Here is a 22,510-nt window from a genome sequence, read left to right on the forward strand (position 1 = left end):
GGAGAATCAGTGGATGTTGTTTACTTGGATTTGCAGAAGGTGTTGCACATGAAACTGCTTAACAAGATAAGAGCACATGATATTACAGGAACAATACCTACATGGATATAAGATTGGCTTATTGGCAGGTGGGAAAGAGTGGGAGTATTCTGGTTGGCTGCCAGTGACTAGTGGTGTTCAGCAGGGGCTGGTATTGGGACCGTGTCTTTAATGTTATATGTGAATGATTTAGATGATGGAATTGATGGCTTTAGGCCAAGTTTGCAGACAATATGAAGATAGGTGGAGGGGCAGGTATTTTTGAGGAAGCAGGGAGTCTGCAGAAGGACTTAGACAGATTGGGAGAATGGGCAAAGAAGTGGCAGATGGAATATCATGCACTTTGATAAATGGAATAAAGACATAGGCAATTTTCGAAATATGACAAAAATACAGAAATCAGAGTCCTCTTGCAGTGTTTCCTCAAGGTTAACTTGCAGATTGAATCAGTGGTCAGGAATAAAAATGGAATGTTAGCAGTCATTTCGAGAGGTCTAGACTATAAGAGCTAAGATGTCATGCTGAGGCTGTATAAAGGTGGTGATCAGACTGCACTTGGACTCCTTATCTAAGTTTTGAGTTATTTATCTAAGTAAAGATGTGTTGGCATTGGAGAAAGCCCAGAGGAGGGTCACAAAAATAATTTGAGAATGAATGAAAAGGTTAACATATCAGGAACATTTGGTGGCTCTGGACTTGTGCTGGCGTTTAGGAGAATGGGAGGGGGGGTGCGGGGGAGATCTCATTGAAAGCTATTGAATATTGAAAGCCCGAAGATGTGGAGTGGATGTTTCCTATAGTGTGTGAGTCTAGGACTGGAGGGCACAGCCTTAGAATAGAAGGGTGTCCTTTTAGAACAGAGGTGAGGATAAATTTCGTTAGCCAGAGGGCGGCGAATCTGTGGAATTCATTGCAACAGATGGCTGTGGAGGCCAAGTCATTGGCAGTATGTAAAGCAAGGATTGAAAGGATTAGTGAGGCCATCAAAGGTTACAGGGTGAAGGCAGGAGAATAGGGAAAAAAATCGACATGATGGAATGCTGGAGGAAACTCAGATGACTTAATTCTGCTCCTGTGTCTTATGGTCTTATGGTCTTATTTTTGTATCACTGATGAAATCCCACAGAGTTTGGCAATCAACTCACCTGGCGATTACAGAGAGGTATCTATGGAAATTACTAGTGTAAAATGAAGATTATGTGACTTGTCTTTCTGCACACAAATAACATCAATCTTAAAAACATGCGATCAAAAGTTTGTGGTTGTGACAGCATCAGCAAAAATAAAAACAAGTATATGGGTGTTTACAGGTAGTATTCCCTCATCGGAGGAAATAGTAAAGGAAATTGAACTACTCAAGGAATAAAACTTACTGAAATAAAAATTTAAAGATAAAGCCTTTGGAGTCTGCAGCTGGTATGTTATGTGCTGTAGTTTCCCTACGTAAGTGCTTGTGGTGAAGGTTTGTTGTGTATGGAATTTGGAATTTTGCCTAGAACTATGTGCTTTCCCAACTTCCCAGTAGCAGTCTGATATGTTCTCCAGTAAGTGTAGAAGTTAGCGTGACACCATTACAGTTCAGAGTTAAATTCTGGTACCATCTGTAAGGAGTTTGTGCATTCTCCCCTCGACCGAATGGGATTCTTCTGGGTGCTCCAGTTTCCTCTCTCAGTCCAGATGTACTGGTTAGTAGGTTAATTGGTCGTAAATTGTGCTGTGATTAAGCTAGTGTTAAATAGTTGGGTTGCTGGGTGGCATGGCTTGTAGGTCTGGAATGGCCTGTTCTGTGCTGTATTTCTAAATAAATAAACAAACAAACAAACAAACAAAACAAAATTTAATACCTGCATCTCAAGGCAAATTTTGGGTGTGGCAGTTAAAGTACTGGATTAATTATCAAAAGGCAGTGGAAAGATTTGGAGACACCAGTTCAAAAGTTGCCATGTGGGCCAAATTTAAACTAATTTTAAATAATTTTTTTCAATATTGGTGGTGTGTGAAACAACTAGATTGTTCTAAAAAGTAATCTGGTGCATTAAAAAGTTTGAAAGTTTCATTTATTATCAAAGTATACAGCTGTGGAATTTTTCTTATCCAGGTAACCACGAAACCAAGAAAGAAATGAATGGCAGCACGATCATTAGCCCCCAGATCCACTCTGCACCCTGCACAAAAAAAAAAAAACAAAAGTGGAATAGGCACATCGACCCCCAAATCTCCTCCTCCGCACAAAAAAAATGAGAAAGATAGGTGAAAAATGCAGAATACAAAAAAAATTAATAGTCTTTAAATGAAGGAGTACACCATTTTTACCTAAACTGGGCTTTCTGGTTTCTGAGCAGCTGGGGGTTAGCTCTCATCTGTTCCTTGAAATTAAAAAAGTAGGAATAAATCCAACTAGCCAATGATATTCTTTTTCTTTTTCTTCTTCTTTCATAAGCCCATCACCCCTACAGGGCAGAGGCCATTGACAGCAGCACACCAATCCTCTGTCCTGGGCCAGTCTTTCAAATGTTACCAGGTGTAGCCTATCTTTTTGGTGTATCCTTCCTCCTCCAGGGATGAGGTCTTTGGCGTTTCTGTTGCACTGTGCTTTTTCGGGATGGGGTGACTTACTCCATGGCCAACCCTCCTCCTTTCGTAGCCAGGCTTGAGTCCGATCATGGACTCGTAATTTGATCGTAATTTAGTTAGTGGAATTGTTATCAAAAAGTACTTAATGATAGTTTTGTAAATGCTTTCAAGTGACACATGCTTATCAATACCTTGTGCCAGATGTCATTGGAGCTTTGGTCCAATAGGGATAATCAAGCTGAATTCCGGAGGTCAGGAGTATGCCCTTGGATATTGGCTAAATTTCATGAGTATGCTTTCAATGAAAGCTGAAGTTGAAGTTAAGTATAAATTCGAAGGGAACCGCCTCACTGGTTGGAGAATGTACTGAGTACAAAGGTAATTGAGGAGAGTATCTTACTGTAAATCATTCTTGCAGGAATCCCAGGATTAATTGCAGTCATCTTGACTATTTTGTCGTTGAATTTTTAACATAAATTCTGAGGTTACTGTGCACACTATTGCAGTGTTCAATTTCATGTGCAATTACTTTGATTTTAAATAATTTCATGATTTAACATAGCAGAACTTGAAAAACATAGTAATAGTGTGATCACTTGAGTCGAGTAAGATGTTCTCCTAAGGACTTGTCTATTGGTGGGTCCTCAGGTGTCTATAGAGGCCGATCTGGGATCCATGTATTCTAGTCTAGTGCGTACACAAGTAAGTGGTGACTGTGGGTAGTGGTTGGGTCTTTTGGTTGTTCATTCTCTCCTTTTGCAGCTGCAATTTGTTCTCTGTAGAACAGTGGAGGTCATTCTCATGTAGCACAGCTCCCTCTTGAACACACTTCCTCCAGGTGCATCTTCTGAGAGCAATGTCTTGCCAGTTTTTTAGATGTAATGTTGAATTTCTTCAGGCTGATTTTGATGTTATCTTTGAAGAGTTTCCTTTGCCCACCAGGGTCTTGTTGACCAGTCTTCAGCTGGGAGTAAAGGATCTGTTTGGGGAGATGTGCATTAGGCATTCAAATGGCATGACCTATCCATCCAAGTTAGTGTTGTTTTATCTTGGTAGAAATACTGTTCCTGTTGGTCTTCTCCAGTACACTGGTGTCAGTGTGTCTGTCCTTTCTGCCGATCCTCAAAATCATTTGTAAGGTTCCTTGGTGGTAATGTTCTAAGGCTTTCAGGTGTGTCCTGTAGGTGGTCCATGATTCAGCTCCATACAGTAATGTAAGAAGGACAGCTGATCTATAGAGCAAAACTTTTGTTTTGATTTGTAGGTTGCAGTCTTCAAGACTTAATCTTGCATGGGCTTCACTAGCACTAATCAGGCAGTGGTTGTTCTCTGAGTTGATGTCTGCTTTTGAGGAGAGAATACTGCCAAGGTAGGGAAAGTGGTCTGCATTTTCAAAGGTGATATCGTCAACTTTTATGGAGGGCTGGATAAGTAGCTGGTTGGGTGGTGGCTGATATAGGACCTGTGTCTTTTTTATATTCAGAACAAGACCTAGGGTTCTATATGCCTTAGCAAAGCCATTCAGGATACATTGGAGGTCTTCTTCAGAGTGTAATGTGATGGTGGTATCATCCGCATACCAAAGCTCCATGATAGTGGTGGTGCTAATCTTGTTCTTGAGGTTGAAAAACCTGTTGTCTATTCTGTACATGATTGGGATTCCCTACGGCAGGTTTTGGCCAGTGAGGTGAAGGATGGCAGCAATGAAAATGACAAATAGGGTGGGTGTAGTTATACAGTCCTGTTTGACTCCTGTTTTGACAGTGAAGTGGACTTGTGTTGGTAATGTTTTCATCATACCACTCTCTTCTCTCAGTTTTACATCACTGCCAGTTTCAGAATCTTTGAATTCCTATTTTAATAGCATTATGTGAGTACCTTCAACAGATGGATGGGGTGACATACTACTTCCTTGCAGGTGTTTGGAACTAGCAATATATGCTTAATTATTAACCAGGGATGCCCACAATCAATGAAAGAACAAATATATAAAAAAACACCTGTTCAAAATATATTGGAGTCTTCAAATACTTTGCAGAATTGATTATCCATTGATGGTCATCTTTGATCATTGAGCCCTATACTTGTTTCCCTCAAACATGCTGCTAGCTTTTAGTTCCTTAAGTGGGCTCACAAGTAAAAAGCTGATTTTGCTGTCTGCATTGCTCAGAATGCTGGGTATTGATAGTAAGCGTGCTTGGCAGCATGGCGTTAGTATCATACTTTACAGCCCCAGAGATTGGAAGATTGAGGTTCAATTCCCGCAGTTGTCTGTAAAGAGTTTTATGTTATCTCCATACCCACATGGATTTCCTTAGGGTGCTCCAATTACTTCTTACATTTTAAAAGACATATGGTTAGTAAGTTATGGGCTTGCTATTTTGGTGTCAGAAGCATGGCGACACTTTGGGCCACCCCAGCACATCCTTGGACTGTACTAGTCATTGACACAAACAATGCATTTCACTGCATTTATTTCTGACACCTCCCTCCCCTTTCTTGATCTTTCTGTCTCTCTCTCTAGAGACAGCTTATCTACTGATGTCTACTGTAAACCTGCAGACTCTTACAGCTACCTGGACTACTCCTTTTCCCACCGTCTCTTGCAAAAATGTCATCCCCTTCTCGCAATTCCTCCGTCTCCACTGCATTTGCACTCAGGATGAGGCTTCTCATTCTAGGACAAAAGAGATGTCTTCCTTTTTTAAAGAAAGGGGCTTCCCTTCCTCCACCATCAACTCTGCTCTCAAAAGCATCTCTCCCATTTCACGCACATCTGCTCTCACCCCATCCTCCCGCCACCCCACTAGGAATGGGGTTCCCCTTGTCCTCACCTACCACCCCACCAGCCTTCGTCCAACATATAATTCTCTGTAACAAGATCCCACCACCAAGCACATCTTTCCCTCCCCCCCTTTCTGCTTTCCGCAGGGATCGCTCCCTACGTGACTCCCTTGTCCATTCGTCCCCCCGCCCCATCCCGTCCCACTGATCTCCCTCCTGGCACTTATCCTTGTCAGCAGAACGAGTGCTACACATGCCCTTACACTTCTCCCTTACCACTGTTCAGGGCCCCAGACAGTCCTTCCAGGTGAGGCAACACTTCACCTGTGAGTCGGCTGGGGTGATATACTGCATCCGGTGCTCCCGGTGCAGCCTTCTATATATTGGCAAGACCCGACGCAGACTGAGAGACCGTTTCACTGAACACCTATGCTCTGTCCACCAGAGAAAGCAGGATCTCCCGGTGGCCACACATTTTAATTCCACATCCCATTCCCAATCTGATATGTCTATCCATGGGCTCCTCTACTGTCAAGATGAAGCCACACTCAGGTTGGAGGAACAACACCTGACATTCCGTCTGGGTAGCCTCCAACCTGATCGCATGAACATTGACTTCCCTAACTTCCGTTAATGCCCCTCCTCCCCTTCTTACCCCATCCCTTATTTATTTATTTCCCTTTTTTTCTCCCTCTCTTTATTTCTCCTTCTGTCCCTCTCACTATAACTCCTTACCTACTCTCCATCTTCCTCTGGGCTCCCCTCCCCCTTTCTTTCTCCCTAGGCTTCCCGTCCCATGATCCTCTCCCTTCTCCAGCCTTGTATCACTTTTGCCAATCAACTTTACAGCTCTTAGTCTCATCCCTCCCCCTCCTGTCTTCTCCTATCATTTCAGATCTCCCCCTCCCCCCCCCCACTTTCAAATCTCTTACTATCTCTTCTTTCAGTTAGTCCTGACGAAGGGTCTCGGCCCGAAATGTCGACTGTACCTCTTCCAATAGATGCTGCCTGGCCTGCTGCGTTCCACCAGCATTTTGGGTGTGTTGCTTGAATTTCCTGCATCTGCAGATTTTCTTGTGTTTACGCATTTCACTGGATGTTTCAATGTACATATAACAAATAGGCTAATCTCTTCAAACAACCAGAAATATTTATTTTGGTATTTCTGAATCCATTGTTGTCAAATATTTTACATCAATTATTGAAAGAATGTTGTATTGACGCGTACTTTGACACCAACAGCTGTTGAATTTTGTGTGTATCAGAGGCAGCGTTCCCTCTAATTTTTTTTCAACTGCACGGATCAACCATTGCTCTAAGCATGAAATTTGAATACAGTCTGAAAACTGCACAGTATCTTAATAAAACATTATATTAAAAAATTGTAGCTGCATGACAACAAAGGCTATGTGCATGGGAGCATTTCAGTTACTGTGCAGCCGTGCACATGCGCAGCTTAGAGGGAACCATGATCATTGTAGAAAAGCTAGATGAGAGCACTTAGGAAGTAACAGTGGAATTTATTCAAACAGACTCCAGAAAGCAGGTTTTGTTTTGTTACACTGGTGCTCCTCTAAAAGAGGTGTACTAATGGTAATTATACCTGTATGCCCTGAGGAATGCAATTTCCATGAAGACCTGAACGCTTTACTGATTACTATGGTTGCATATTTCAGATTTGTGGATATCAATCTGCTGTAATCTCTGTCCACTACCCTGCCAATGGCAACAACTCTCTTTTGGAACTATGCCCATGCAAAATCTATCACTGAGCTCCCTTCACTCGATAATTTTATTGTGTTTTTAACCTTCCAGTCACTTCTCTACCTTTTTCTCTGTATACATTCTTATCCAAAGATTTATAAGTGGTTGAAAATTAAAAAGAAACACATTTCCTGTAAATCTGTTATTAAAACTGAAATGCTGGTTACCCAAGGTTCAATAAACCTCCAAACTAAGATGTATTTGAGATGCAGGAGAAAATCCATGCACTCATGCAAAGGACCCCACAAAGGCAGCACTAGAAGTTAGAGTCAAACTTTTGTCATTGAAGCTGTGTTACTTTCTGTCTGATGTAGGTGGTGGGCGAGAAGAGAGAATGTCTGGGGTGGCTGGGGCTTTAAATTATGCAGGCTTCTTTACCAGGGCAGCGAGAAGCATGAGTAGTCCCTGGAAGAGATGCTGGCTTTAGTGATGTGCTGAGTTGTATCCATAATTATCTGCAGTTTCTTGTGGTCACAGGCTCCACTAAACCCCTTAAAAAGACAGTAATATCTTCTAAGCTTATAAGAAGAAAGAATGTGGTCAGTTAATTGGACTAATTTCACCATTTCCATTCTCTGAAGAATAATCGATTTGAAACATCAGCTCTTAAGTGCTCATCCTAGATCTCTGCCCTGTAGAATAAATGGATAAAAATGTTTTTTGCTGTAAAATACTGAAGTATGGTGGAAAAATAATCTTGCATACTGCTCGTGGAGATGAATTCATTTCAACAGTGCATTGAGGTAGTACAGGTACAAGGTAAACCAATAACAAAGTACAGAATAAAGTGTCCCAGTTATAGAGAAAGTATAGTGCAGGTAGACAATAAGGTACGAGATCATAACGAGGTAGATTGCGAGGTCAAGAGTTCATCTATAGCCTTGCAACAGCAGGATAGAAGCTGTCCTTGAGCCTGATGGCATCTGCTTTCACCCTTTTGTATCTAATTTAGATACATCACTGAGTCATGCCATCTGCAGAAATTCTCTGATGACTCAGCGATAGTTGGGTGTATAGAGGGAGGATGGGAGGATGAACACAGGACTCTGGTGAAGGACTTTGTCAAATGATGCAAGCTGAATCAGCTCAATATCAGTAAGACAAAGGAGATGATGATGGACTTCAGGAAGACTAAGATTGCACTGCTCCCTGTTACTATTAGTGGTGAGGACCTACAAGTACCTGGGGCTGCACCTGAATGACAGACTTGACTGGAGCACCAACACAGAGACGGTGTACAAGGGCCAGAGTTGCCTGTACTTCCTGAGGAGACAAAAGTCCTTTCGAGTAGGCAGGCCTCTAATTCACATGTTCTACCAGTCTGTTGTTGCCAGTACAATCTTCTCTGTGGTGAAAAGGCTGTCTCTGTTATAGGAGTCAAACTGGACACACTGGAGGCTGTGGTAGAACGAAGGACCCTCTAGAAAATCCTGGCAATTCTGGACAATAGATCTGTCCCTCTGCATGCCACCTTGGCTGAAAAGAGGAGCACTTTCAGTAATAGACTAAGACAGCTGTGCTGCTCCAAAGAGCGCTATATGAGGTCATTCTTACCCTTGGCCATTAGGCTTTATAATGAGTCAACCTATAGCCGGGGAAGTGATGGACTCCCCCCCACCCCTCCATTAGACTGTTTGAGGTAACTTTTTTTAAAATTCTTTCTTACTTCTCTTCTAAATCTTTGTATTTTTGTATATCTGTGTACTTGTAATGCTACTGTGACACTGTAATTTCCTCTGGGATCAATAAAGTATCTATCTATCTATCTATCTAATGCTTAATGTGGAGGAGAGACAATGTTCAACGTTGGTAGGGTCTTTACTTGTGCTGGCAGAGAGAAATGTAAAAAGTCCAGGAAGGGGATGCTCATTTCAGTGATGTGCTGACTATATTCACAATTCCCTGCTGTCACAGGCAAAGCAGTTGACATACCAAGCTGTGATGTAGCCAGATAGCATGTTTTTTGTAATGCATCAGTAAAAAATTGGTGAGGATCAAAAGGGATATGCCCTATTTCTTTAGCCTCCTGGGGAAGTAGGTGTATTGGTGAGCTTTCTTGGCAGGGATGTCTGTGGTTGGAAAAGGAAGGTGTTGATTGCTCCTAGGAATTTGAAGCTCTCAGTGCTCAGCACTATTGATGTAAATTGGAGCATATATAGCACCCACCCCCTTCCTGAAGTCATTGACCGACTCTTTTATGTTGTTGACATCGAGGGGAAATGTCATGACACTATGTCAATAAGCTGTCTGTCTCCTTCCTGTACTCCTGTATTCATCATTATTTGAGATGTGGCCCACAATGGTGGTACTATCTAAATCATTGGAGATGAATCTAGCCCATGCAGTTATGAGTGTTTCGAAAGTAGGGGGCTGAGGATGCAGCTTTGTGAGCATCAGTGTTGAGGATAGTGGTGACAGAGGCATGATTATGATGATTGATCAAGAAGTCAATGATCCAGTTGCAAAGAGAGGTATTGAGTTCCATTCCAGGAGTTTGGTTGGAATTATAGTATTGAGGGCAGAATTAGAGTCAATAAACAATGGTCTTGCAGGGGTTTATTTACTGTTCACTTGCTCTGTAGGACGAGGGAGATGGTGTCCATTTTAGCAGTGGGTAAATTGCAGTAGGTTGAGGTTGTTTGGAAGGCTGGAGTTAATGTGTCCAATGACCAGCTTCTCAAAGCATTTCATGATGATGGGTTTCAGAGCCACCAGGTAGCCATCATTGAGGAATGTTATATTGTTTTTCTTGGGTACTGTGATGATAGTGGTCTTCTGAATATTATAGTAATATAGTGGATTCCAGTTAATTGGACTACCAGTTAATCAAGGCAGCTGTTTATTCGGGACAGCTCTTCAAGGGCAAAAACTAAATCAATAAAATAGCTGGGATTTCATTCATTTATTTGGGAAACTATGCCACTTACTTGTTTCTGTACAGTTTCTAACTAGTGTCAGTCACGTGCACTTGCGTGGCTGTTAGGCTCTACACCATGCTCAGAACAATCAGTTTTAAAATAGCATTAGCTGTGTGTGTTTGTGTTCAAAAAGCAGTGATCTTTGTCACTTATTTTTGGCGAGAAATAAGCAGTAAGACACTTCGAAGCAGTTTTGCTCACTGCAGTTTCAAGCATTCAGGCTTGGAGATGGCAGAAGTGGCCGAGAGAGAAAGCGAAACGATTTTACTACTTCAAGTTAGGAATTATGAAGGAATCAACAATCATCTTGAATGTTAAAATGAAAGTGAAGATTTGAAGGATGCAATTATCAAAAGCATTATATGAAAGCAGACCATTAACTGCACTAGGTATCTGTGCTGATTTTGTTCACTTACAGTCAATCAAAAGAACATGACAATGAATTCTGAAATGAAGTGGGGTTGTGTAGAATTTAGCGCAACACTAATACAGCTCAGGGCGTTCTGAAGATCAATTCTGGTGCCCTCTGTAAGGTGTCTGTACTTCCTATGAGCATAAGTTTTCCCCAGGTGCTCTGGTTTCCCCCTACAGTCCAAACACAAACCAGGTAGGTTAATTGATCCTTGTAAAATGTCCTATGATTAGGTTAGGGTTAATAGGGTTTGTTGGAGGCTGCTGGGGTGGCGTGTATCAAAAGGCTGGGAGGTCCTATTCCATGCTGTATCGATAAATAAATTTTAAAATTCCTCAGTCAATAAATATTAGGAACTAATACACATTTTTTGTAATATTATACAGGTATTGTTAGTATTCTAATTTGCTCTGTACTTCATTTAAATGCATAAAATGTTACTCTCTTAAATGGCAGTTTGTCTTTTTTATACCTTTTAACTATTTCCATGAAACTTTGGCTAATTGGAACAGCCGCTTAATTGGGCCAAAATGTACTAGTCCAGATGTGTCCCAATTAACCAAAATTCAATGTATCTGTTTCAGTTATCTTTCAAAATTTAAGACTGGATATTTTGAGCTAAGTAATACTTAGTTTAAATGCCAGTATATTGATTTGAAGATGATGAATTAAAGCTTTACACATGTAAGTTGGGATTTTTCATGTTTTTTGGCTCTCTGTGATTCCCAAAGTACGAATTGTGGTTCAGTTAGACATGATAATTATTTTTCATTGTAGCTATTCAGTGGGAAACCTTCAGTGTGCTCCTAGCAAGACACCATTATTGAAGTTTAAAGCAAAGTAGCATTTACACCATGACTCATCTTTCGTGCTTAGCAACATAAAAAAAACAAATTATGTGTTGTATTACTTTTTTAAGGACAAATGGATAATTGGAATCTTGAGAACCATCTAACTGCAGGAAGGTGGTCATCCTTTTCTCCTGTTGGAAGCAAGGACTTTGGTAGATTCAAAACCAAAAACTTTTGTATCTGCTAGCCGAAATGTAAAGGTTGAATCCAATAACTAACTGAATAAATAGCTTTGCACCTACCCAAGGTTATTATTACTTTAACATATGCTGCTCTACAGCTGAACTTGTCTAATATATTTCATCTGTTTAGTTTTACAGCTTGCAATGATCTGTCAGTAATGAGAGATATTTCCTAAAAAGATACTGCCAACATTGTTTGATTTGAAGAACTGAAAGTTGTTTGTGTTACCTGTTTTTTTTATTCTGCAGTGACATCAAAGAAATGTATTTAAAATGATATATCAATGAACATCAAAACTTGAATGGAAAATAAAGTTTGAATGAACTAATAATATGCTTAAGTAAGATCATTTGTGAGTTGTGGTTTTAGAGACATTATATGGATGTGCGCATCTCAGTTTGTAATTTGTTTACCTTGAACAGAAAATACTTCAACTTCTTCCAGAGAAGATTAATAGTAGATGGCAGTTCCACAGTATAGGTAAGAAGAATGGAGCATATTTGTTAAACATCTGTAATCCACAAATATCATAAGAATTTTGGATGATCAAATTCGATGCTTGTTCAAAATATTTTGATTTCTGTAATCTATATCATTTTAATTACTGCAGAGAGTCAAGTACTAATTGAATGATAAAGTTCTTGTATCTCTTAAATAAGAAATCTAAATGTCTGTTAGAACATTTTTTTTGTTATACAAATTTACTTCCCCTTACTAATTTATATTTGTACTTCTGTGGTATGTTAATATTTTTTAACCCCTTTAGCCTATAATACTAAGTTTTACCAGCACATTTAAAAACAAAATATCAAGAGTATTCTTGTGCATTGTTTCTATGTAAGTGACAATCGGGATTTCATTAGGTTCTTTAGGCTTCCCTCTCAGTTTCATCCTTCCTTAAATTTCATAAGCATTATAATGCTTGCCAAATCTTTTTTTTACTTTCCTGTTTCCATTTTCTAGCTCATTTGAGTGTCAAGTGCCTTTTATTTGATAGGTAAAAATGTCATCAATTGTTTTCCAAAGTCCCCTGTTGGTGTTTGTTAAAGGAATTCAGCATATTTTGTTTTATGCTGACATTTTTCGCATGGTATACATGTCATGCTCTCTCCTTGCTAAAATATTTTTGCTGCTGAGATCCTTTAGTTAAACACAGTGGAAGTTTTTTCCTGTGGTTTTCTTATCTGCTTTGTAATTAACTGCTGAGTGTCTAAGGCTAATGACAATTTAACAATAGACATATCAAAGCGAATAATACTTGGAAATAGAAGGTCAGGACTAAAGGGCAGAGGTTGTTTCTTTATTTCAAGAAGACATGTAATTTGAGGACGTTTCGTAATAGGCAACAATTGACATTAAGCTGAAAGGAAATGTGACAAGGAGGTGCAGCTTAATATCAGTTGTGGGGAGAAGGGTTTTGTTCTAGGTTTTAAAGAAGAAAAAGGATGAAAATTTAGGGTAGGAATTCAGGGAGCTCCGGGTCAGATGGCTGAAGCCATGGGCGCAAATGTTAAATTGAAGGGAGTTGGGGGAGGGAGTAAACATGAGACTAGAGTTGCAAGAATCAGATTGCTTGGCTTCTTTTTATTCCTTTAAGCATTAAGTTTTTCCATATTTATACTTGATGAAACCAAATATGTTGGAAATAAACTTAATCATGAACTATAATTTTTGGGAATAAATATTGAAAATTAGAATTTAAACTTCTTTGAATAACTTTAGTTTCTTTCCAATACAGTCATTATTAGAAACATATATCTTTTGAGACCATGGAAAGATGGATATTTTTGCAGATTTGTAACATAAAATAAAAATAGGAAGATTATTTCCTTTTGACAGTGTGCTTGGTGAATTGCCTGGGAAATTGTTTGTTCATTTGCCAGGAACAAAATCTTGCAGAAATCTGAATTAAAACATAAATTGCTTTAACTAGATAGGTCAGGCAATGTCTGTGGAGAGAGAAATGAATTAATATTTAAGGTTGATGACCTTTCGTTAGAATGCCAATCAAAATTTAAATCACTTTTTCTCCTTGTAAATGCTGACGTGAATATTTATAACATTTGCTGTTTTTATTAACCCATTTCTTGTGGTTTGTTTAGTTCCAAAGTAAATGCCTTGATTGAGATTGTGGATTCTGATCCCATAATAGATGTAGTCTACATTGGCTTCAGTTTGTGTTGCTGAAGGAATGCTACCTATTTGGAGATGCTGACTTGGACCAGATATTAAACATTTCACGTAGGCAGAAGAGATCTCATGGTCCATATTGAAGAGAAGGAAACTTTCCAGAGGTTCTCAGCAACATTCCTTATTGCTATCATTCATCTTTGAGTTTTTTTTTTAAATTGTAGCATTTCAGAAAGTGTTTGCAGAACTTTGTCCAAGGTTTGGGCAGGTAGACTCAGGGTACCAGAGAGCACTTGTTCGAAAGAAGCTACCAAACAGAAGATTCTTTATAAGTTAAGAAAAAGCTTATTGGTCTAGCAGAAAGTAGAAAATCATCCAGTGCTGGGATTATTTTTGTAGATTTGAGTATAGAAAATAGAAGTTTGATCACCTACAGATAAATTTTTATAATCCACCCGCAGGTGCTGAAGAAGGGTCTTGGCCCAAAATGTCATCTGTTTATTCCATTCCTAAGATGCTGCCCGGCCTGCTGAGTTTCTCCAGCATTTTGCATGTGTTGCTTTGGATTTTTATATGTTCATGTGTTGTTAGTTTTACATGCCAATTTAAGATTTAAGATTTAATTAAGTTTTTAAATTTTCTTATTATTTATTTAAGTATTTTTATCTGTAACAGGTGGTGGAGATATTTAGAATTAATTTAGATATTTTGTCTTTACTATGCTAAAAATGTCAATTGCTGCATGTATTATTTATAATTGCAATGTTTAACTTCCATTTTGCAACAAAATAGGCTCAATTTTGAAGAAACTTCTGCACACTGGAAATTCTATTAAGGTAAAAAACTTAACTTATTACGTTTAAAGAGACTGTTTCCTTCTATATTTATAACCTCCCTTATTTTGTGCTTCTTTTGGCTCTTATTTGATACTGTCAGTAGGTACAAACTGTAAGTTAAACATCCAATTCTTTGGCTTATTTTACAACAATAGTTCAGAGGTTTGTGAGAATAATTCATTTAAATGTCTCTATTTTGAGTTTTCCTCCAGAAAAGCTTTGTTCTTAAATGAAATAGATAGTCACAAGACAGTGCCAACTTCATTGCGGATGATATCTGTGTTTAATATGCTATTCATTGAGACAGGGAAAGGATGGCAGGATAACAGTCTCATGGTTTATGAGAGAAATGTGGAACATCTAATCAAGGGGATGAAGGAAGCATACTTAAGGTTTAGGACACAAAAATCATCCATCGCTCTTGAAAATGATAAGGTAGCCAGGAAAGGTTTAACAATGGAATTAGGAGAGCTAAGGGGGACATGAGAAGGCCTTGGCCTGTGGGATTAAGGAAAACCCCAAGGCATTTTAGATGTATGTGAAGAATGTGGGGACTACTCAGGGATAAAGGGTGAAACATGCTTTGAGTTGGAGAAGGCGTTAGGATGTCCTTAATGAATACTTGGCTGCAGTGCTCATCTGAAGAGGGTCATTGATGAATGAAAGGTCAATATAGAAGAGGCTAATATGCTGGAGCATATTGAGGTTAAGCTCCTGAAAACCATTAGGATAGATAAGTCCCCAAGGCTGGACAAGATATACCTCAGATTACTATGGGAAGCAAGGGAGAGATTTCTGCAGCGTTAACTAAAATATTTCAGAATCAGAATCAGATTTAATATCACTGGCATATGTAGTGAAATTTGTTGTTTTGCGGCAGCAGTACATTGCATACTTAATAAATTCAGTAAATTACAATAAGTATATATATTATATATAAAGTTTAAAAATAGTGTAAAAAGGTGAAAATGAGTGAGGTAGTCTTCATAGGTTTGCTGTACTTTCAAAAATCTGATGGCAGAGGGGAAGTAGCTGTTCCTGAAACTTTGAGTGTGCGTCTTCAGGCTCCTGTACCACCTCCTTGATGGCAGCAATGAGAAGAAAGCATATCCTGGGTGAAGGGGGTTCTTAATGATGAATGCTGCTTTTTTGAGTTATCATCTTTGGGAAGAGTCATCAGTGCTGGGGAGGCAAGTGCCCATGATGGAGCTGGCTAAGTTCACAAATTTCTGCAGCTTTTTCCAATCCCGTGCAGTGGCCCTTCCATACCCGACAGTGATTTAACCAGTTAGAATGCTCTCCACAGTACATCTGTAGAATTTATGAGTGTTCTTGATGACATATCAAATCTCCTCAAACTCCTAATGAATTAAAGCCATTGTTGTGCTTTCTTTGTAATTGTATCAATATGTTGGGCGCAGGATAGATCTTCAGAGATCTGGACACACAAGAACTTGAAACTGCTCACCCTTTCCATTGCTGGTCCTTCAATGAGCACTGGTATGTGTTCCCTCGGCGTCCTCTTCCTGAAGTCCACATCAGCTCCACAGTCTTACTACCGTTGATGCAAGTTGTTATGACACCACTCAACCAGCTGATCTACAGTATCTCGTTCCTATTTGCCTCCTTGTCACACTGAAATTCTGCCAACTATATTAGTGTTGCAGCAATCTTATAGACTGCATTTGAGCTGTAGTCATGGGTTTAGAGAGAGTAGAACAGTAGGCTCAGCACATATCCTTAAGGTATGCCAGTGTTGATTGTCAGTGAGGAGGAGATGTTATTTCTGATCTGCACAGATTGTGGTCTCCCGGTGAGGAAGTCGAGAATTCCAGTTGCATAGGAAGGTACAGAGGCTCACGTTTTGGAGCTTGTTAATTATAACTGAGGGTACGATTATGTTGAACAGTGAGCTGTAATCAATAAACGGCAGCCTGGAGTAGGTAACACACATCAAAGTTGCTGGTGAACGCAGCAGGCCAGGCAGCATCTATAGGAAGAGGTGCAGTCGACGTTTCAGGCCGAGACCCTTTGTCAGGACTAACTGAAGGAAGAGTGAGTAAGGGATTTGAAAGCTGGAGGGGGAGGGATAGAGCCGAGAGCTGGACAGGTGTAGGCAAAAGGGGATACGAGAGGATCATGGGACAGGAGGTCCGGGAAGAAAGACAAGGGGGGGGTGACCCAGAGGATGGGCAAGAGGTATATTCAGAGGGACAGAGGGAGAAAAAGGAGAGTGAGAGAAAGAATGTGTGCATAAAAATGAGTAACAGATGGGGTACGAGGGGGAGGTGGGGCCTTAGCGGAAGTTAGAGAAGTCGATGTTCATGCCATCAGGTTGGAGGCTACCCAGACGGAATATAAGGTGTTGTTCCTCCAACCTGAGTGTGGCTTCATCTTTACGGTAGAGGAGGCCGTGGATAGACATGTCAGAATGGGAATGGGATGTGGAATTAAAATGTGTGGCCACTGGGAGATCCTGCTTTCTCTGGCGGACAGAGCGTAGATGTTCAGCAAAGCGGTCTTCCAGTGAGTCGACTGGGGTGATATACTGCGTCCGGTGCTCCCGATGTGGCCTTTTATATATTGGTTCTACGCTCTGTCCGCCAGAGAAAGCAGGATCTCCCAGAGGCCACACATTTTAATTCTATGTCCCATTCCCATTCTGATATGTCTATCCACGGCCTCCTCTACTGTAAAGATGAAGCCACACTCAGGTTGGAGGAACAAAACCTTATATTCCGTCTGGGTAGCCTCCAACCTGATGGCATGAACATCGACTTCTCTAACTTCCGCTAAGGCCCCACCTCCCCCTCGTACCCCATCTGTTACTCATTTTTATGCACACGTTCTTTCTCTCACTCTCCTTTTTCTCCCTCTGTCCCTCTGAATATACCTCTTGCCCATCCTCTGGGTCACCCCCCCCCCTTGTCTTTCATCCAGGACCTCCTGTCCCATGATCTTCTCGTATCCCCTTTTGCCTATCACCTGTCCAGCTCTCGGCTCTATCCCTCCCCCTCCTGTCTTCTCCTATCATTTTGCATCTCCCCCTCCCCCTCCAGCTTTCAAATCCCTTACTCACTCTTCCTTCAGTTAGTCCTGACGAAGGGTCTCGGCCTGAAACATAGACTGCACCTCTTCCTATAGATGCTGCCTGGCCTGCTGCGTTCACCAGCAACTTTGATGTGTGTTGCTTGAATTTCCAGCATCTGCAGAATTCCTGTTGTTAGCCTGGAGTAGGTATTGCTTTTGTCCAGGTGATACAAGGCCGAGTGGAGAGCCAGTGAGATTTCATCTGCTGTAGATCTATTGCAGTGATAGACAAATTGCAGTGAGCCCAGGCCCCTGCTTAAGCAGGAGTTGATTCTAGCCATGACCAACTTCTCAAAGCTCTCAAAAAAATTTTTAGCAGTGAAACATGTCATTTGGCTCAACCCATCTGTGCTGACTTATGGGCATCATGCCTCCCAGTATCTGGTGCATTGTAAGGTGACTCAAATGTTCTTCTAGACACTTAAATGCTTTCAGTAATCCAGCTTCAACAACTCTCTCAGGCAGTGCCTTTTATGTACTTGCCACTCTCTGAGTGAAGAAGGTCCTCATATCCCCCTATGAATCTCTTCTTCTATCGTCTCCTCTCCCCTCACTGCCCTAAATTATATCGCCTAGTTTTAGCTACCTTTGACTTGGGGAAAAGTTTCTTGCAATCTCCCTTATGCTTCATCGTTTTAAAAATCGCAGCCCCATCCCCTCTTAACCTCTTGTGCTCCTCTGCTCTAGGGCGAGTGGGTCTAGTTTCATCAGGCTCTCCTTCATAAATGAACTGTTCCATTCCAGGCAACATCCTAGTGAGTCACCTCTGCACCCTTGCAGTGTTATCACATCCTTCCAACAGTGGAGAGAATAGAGCTGCATACAGTACTCTAGCTGAGGTCTGACCAATGTTTTGAAAAGTTGGAGCATATCCTTCCTTCCCACTTCTGTATTCAAGGCCAGTATCCCATACACCGTCTTAACTACATTATCAACTTGTGTTGCCACCTTCAAGATCAATGCAATTGTACTTCGAGGTCCCTTGATATCCTCTATGACCTCACCATTCATAGAGTAATTTCCTAGTTTCATTAGCACTCTCAAAATGCAGACCTTGCATTCATTGGGTTTAACTTCATCTGCTAGTTTTGAGCCATTTTGTTAAAGTCCCATATAATGTAGTAATTAAGTCTAATTAAAACAAAACTTAATTAAGTCATTCAGATTCTTGATAATTTTGAAGTACAAGAAAATATGTTGTTTAGATTATATATTAAGTTTAGGTGATATGTTAAGTTACTCCATGTGGGATCTTCCTAGTGATGACACTGTAAAGGTTTTTAAAATAACTGTGGGCAAAAGGTTAATAAGGTAAGTAAAAAGTGACATTTTTAAATTTGAGGAATATTAAATATTATGCAGCCATTCTATGTGCCCACACATCTCCTCTGGCTCAATTCATGAGATAACATTTACAATGCATAGCTATGCAGGTTGCATCAGCACTTTGGGGAAGTATGTATGAACTTTTTACACAGCATTGCTGACAGGTCATAAAAGTGAATTTTGTCTGGTCTCTTTCTAAGATCTTGATCTGTTGCTGCTGTGTTTGCGTTTATTGGGATTTTCTGTTCAATTTCTAAGTTTTTAAAATGTGAAAATATTGCAGGCAGTGGAGTGACAGGTACAACTGCTCAAAACTACTAGTTAACTTAATTTTCAGTGAAGTAGTATATGTCTGTTTCATTTCTTTAGGATGTTAAATAATTATGCCCCCACCTTTCATAAATGAGGCAGCTGATTAAGTTGAAGAGAAAAAGTGTAAAAGATGTGGATTATGTTTATTCAGCACCTTGATGCAATTAACCATTGCACTGAAGGAAAAGAGTGTTTTTCATTAAATGGAAGAATACCCTCAATCTCTGAAGACAGTGACACTCTGCTTGCCTTGTGAAAACAATGTGCATTAATTCGTTATAAGATTGGGTGCATTTCAGTACAAAAAAGTCAATAATTTTTGATAGCTTGTTTGGAAAAACACTAATTTGCTTCTGACCTTGACCATCCGAATCTAGATGAAAATTTAGCTGACATTTTGTGATTTTTATTTTCTCTCTCTCTCTTCTTCAGATAAGATGTGAAGGAATCCGTCTCTACCTACTTTGGCTTCAAGCACTGCAAGAAAATTCTTCTGATGAGCAGCTGACTTTATTTGCTTGTCTAGTTCCTGGTTTTCCTGCTGTTTCATCACGAATTGGACCATGTACTTTAGATACGCTCATAAATCCTTCTTACAATATATCTGATGGTTAGTAATAGAAATGCAAATTAGACTGAATAAAGCAGTTTTCATTAAAAAGAAGTGGCAGTCAAATGAAAATCCAATTCATAAATTGAGAGAATAAATCAAAGATTAATTTTCCTCTATCCCTGTTGGCCACTACTGTGCCCACTGAATTCATACTGGCAGTTTGTGACCTCAAATTTCTGCTTGATTGCACAGGTTAATTTCAGTGCAATTTTTTAAGGAATTGGAAAGTGAGCTAATTCTGAATATCCAGCCTCCCACTTACTCTTACAGCTTGAAGAGTGATTAAGTTTGTAGTTACTTACCTGAGAATTTCTTTGGCAATAGTTACTCCATAGTTTGGAGTTAAGTTATAGTGAGTTATACAGGAGGAATGCAGGAAAATGGGGTTGAAAGGATAATAAATCAGCCACGATGGAATAATGGAGCAGAATCGATGGGCCGAGTGGCCCAGTTCTGCTCCTATGTCTTATGGAGTTCTAATCAGAATTGCCCTTGTCGAATCCAGATTTGTTAACTTAGGAGCTATTTCATACCCGCATTTTTTTGATAGTTGCATCATTTTGGTTATGAGAGCCCAAAGAAATGAGGTGGGAATTAGCTTGCTGTTAGGTATTTCCTGTATTTTGTGGTTGATATACTAGGAACATTTTCCTCATTGTCAAACAAATGATACAATAGAAGGCATTGGCTAGAAGAATGTGCACTGTTGGAGAATATTGCTTCAATAATATGTTAGCAACCTTATTGTTTTATTTGCATAAGGTTAATGCCTCATATTTAGACATTCCAAATAACGTAACATGCTGTTAAAAAATCATTAAAGCTGGCTTTATTTATAACCCATCAGATTACAGATTGTAGTCCTGCTAATTCTGATAACCAACAGCACCTTGTGGATGCTTTGTTTGAGCCTACCCCATGCACCACAATTGTGTCACTGCACTTCAAGATGGTAAATAAAGACAGAATTTGGTAACTTGGCAATACTGCCTTGATCAAGTGGATCTGTGATAGCTAGATTGGTGATGTTGAGGTTAAATCAATTTTTAGTGAGTATACATTTTGCACAATTACACTGTTAAGTCCTTAACACTTTAGTCAGCGATTTACTGTACATAGTGGTATTACCTAGTCACTTGTGCTCATGTCTGCTAAGTCCCAAAAATTAAGCCTTGTCTGCTTCCCAGTGCTCAGAAAGTATTCATTCCCCATTTGTGGGTGTCCATGAGGTATTAGGAGGTTTCAGCTCAACACTGTGGAACAAAGAGCCACATCTCCTAATTGTACTACCAATTAGTGCTACCATGTCTGGAAGCACACAAGGATGTTGATGAAGTCTGAGCCAATAGCCAAAAGATGTGGTTCTGCAGTAAGTCACTAATGGGCATACTGAATGTTGCAACCAGCAACTCCTGTCATCACGGTCTTTAATGACAGTATTGCTATGTAACTAACACCAAAAACAAAATGCCTCAATTTTAATGGTTTCTTAAAAGTGAACTTGCCTTATTTTATAAACATAACCCCTTCCATTTCAGTCATAAAAATTGTTTATTCATTTCCATAGAAGCTGCCTGACCTGCTGAGTTCCTACAGCATTTTGTGTGTGCTGCTTACTATTTCCAACAGTTTTTTATTATCTGATTGGCTGTTAAATTCTTTTTTGTTTGTTTTTTGCCAAAACGAAGAAGCATGGAAAGGAGATCCTGTTTTCTTTGTATTAAAATTATTGGGTATTTAGTGATCACACGAGATTCTCATGCAAGAGACTCATGATCAAATCTAAAGTTAGCATTTAACTTTAACTTGCAGATAACCTGGAGACTAGGACATTATTACCTGAGTCACTTTTTCTAATGGTAGTTTTGTTCATTGTAATATGTGAAGTTAATCTTTCCCTCTGACTAGGCATTAATGGATCAAGAAAAGTTTAAACAGACTGCTGGAAAACAGTGAGATCAAAGAAAATAGAGAAAAAATGTATAACACTGGTGTACAAAGAAGAAAATAATTGAGATGAGCAACAATATGTAGAGAAATGTAACCAGTTAACTTTTAGTGCAGATGTTACATGAAATTGATCTGTTAAATATAAACCAGAAGTGTAGATTTTACAGAGTACAAGAATCCACTTTTCCATAAACCCTGGCAAGATAAAGGTTGCAAAACCATGATTAATCTTAACTTCTTTATGAAGCAGCTTAACAAGTTATTTATTATATCCAAATTGCTGCATTAGAATGTCAATAATTTTGGACAGACCATTTGCAACAATCTGGGTGCCAAATTTTGATGTGACTAAGTTTCTAACAGTCTGTCCATCTTGCCATATTCTCATAATGAATGGCTTTTCTTTTGAGAAATGAGGTACACCTTATGTTTTCAAACTCCTTTCTTTCTTTTTAAATCTTTTTATTGAATAAGTATACAAAAAGGTAAGCCATATAGGCACTAATACACTTAGAATATAATAAAATGACAGGAGATATTAATACAGATAAAAAAATGATACAAACAATGTAATTTAAACATAACATAATAAGGTAACATAATAGTATACTAATTTATATATATTTATTTTTATATATATATATCAATAGAGAAAAGGGAAAAAAACGCACCGTGCAACTAAACTAAAAGCAAAGCAAAGCAATGGGCTAACTTGGAACCAAGTAGAG

The 22,510-nt window shown here is 39.5% G+C and overlaps 1 protein-coding gene across 6 annotated transcripts in view; it reads left to right on the top strand.

Moving 5' to 3' along the window:
* Positions 1-22,510, top strand: part of ralgapa2 (Ral GTPase activating protein catalytic subunit alpha 2) — a 538,758-nt gene that overhangs the window by 127,427 nt on the left and 388,821 nt on the right. For all 6 annotated transcript variants that reach the window (XM_063056244.1, XM_063056246.1, XM_063056245.1 and 3 more), the window contains exons 4-6: positions 11,948-12,005; positions 14,448-14,491; positions 19,652-19,829. In XM_063056244.1, coding sequence (XP_062912314.1) covers positions 11,948-12,005; positions 14,448-14,491; positions 19,652-19,829 — 280 coding nt within the window. The remainder of the gene's footprint in view (positions 1-11,947; positions 12,006-14,447; positions 14,492-19,651; positions 19,830-22,510) is intronic.

Source organism: Mobula hypostoma, chromosome 8 (assembly GCF_963921235.1).
Source record: "Mobula hypostoma chromosome 8, sMobHyp1.1, whole genome shotgun sequence".
Classification (NCBI taxonomy): Eukaryota; Metazoa; Chordata; class Chondrichthyes; order Myliobatiformes; family Myliobatidae; genus Mobula; species Mobula hypostoma.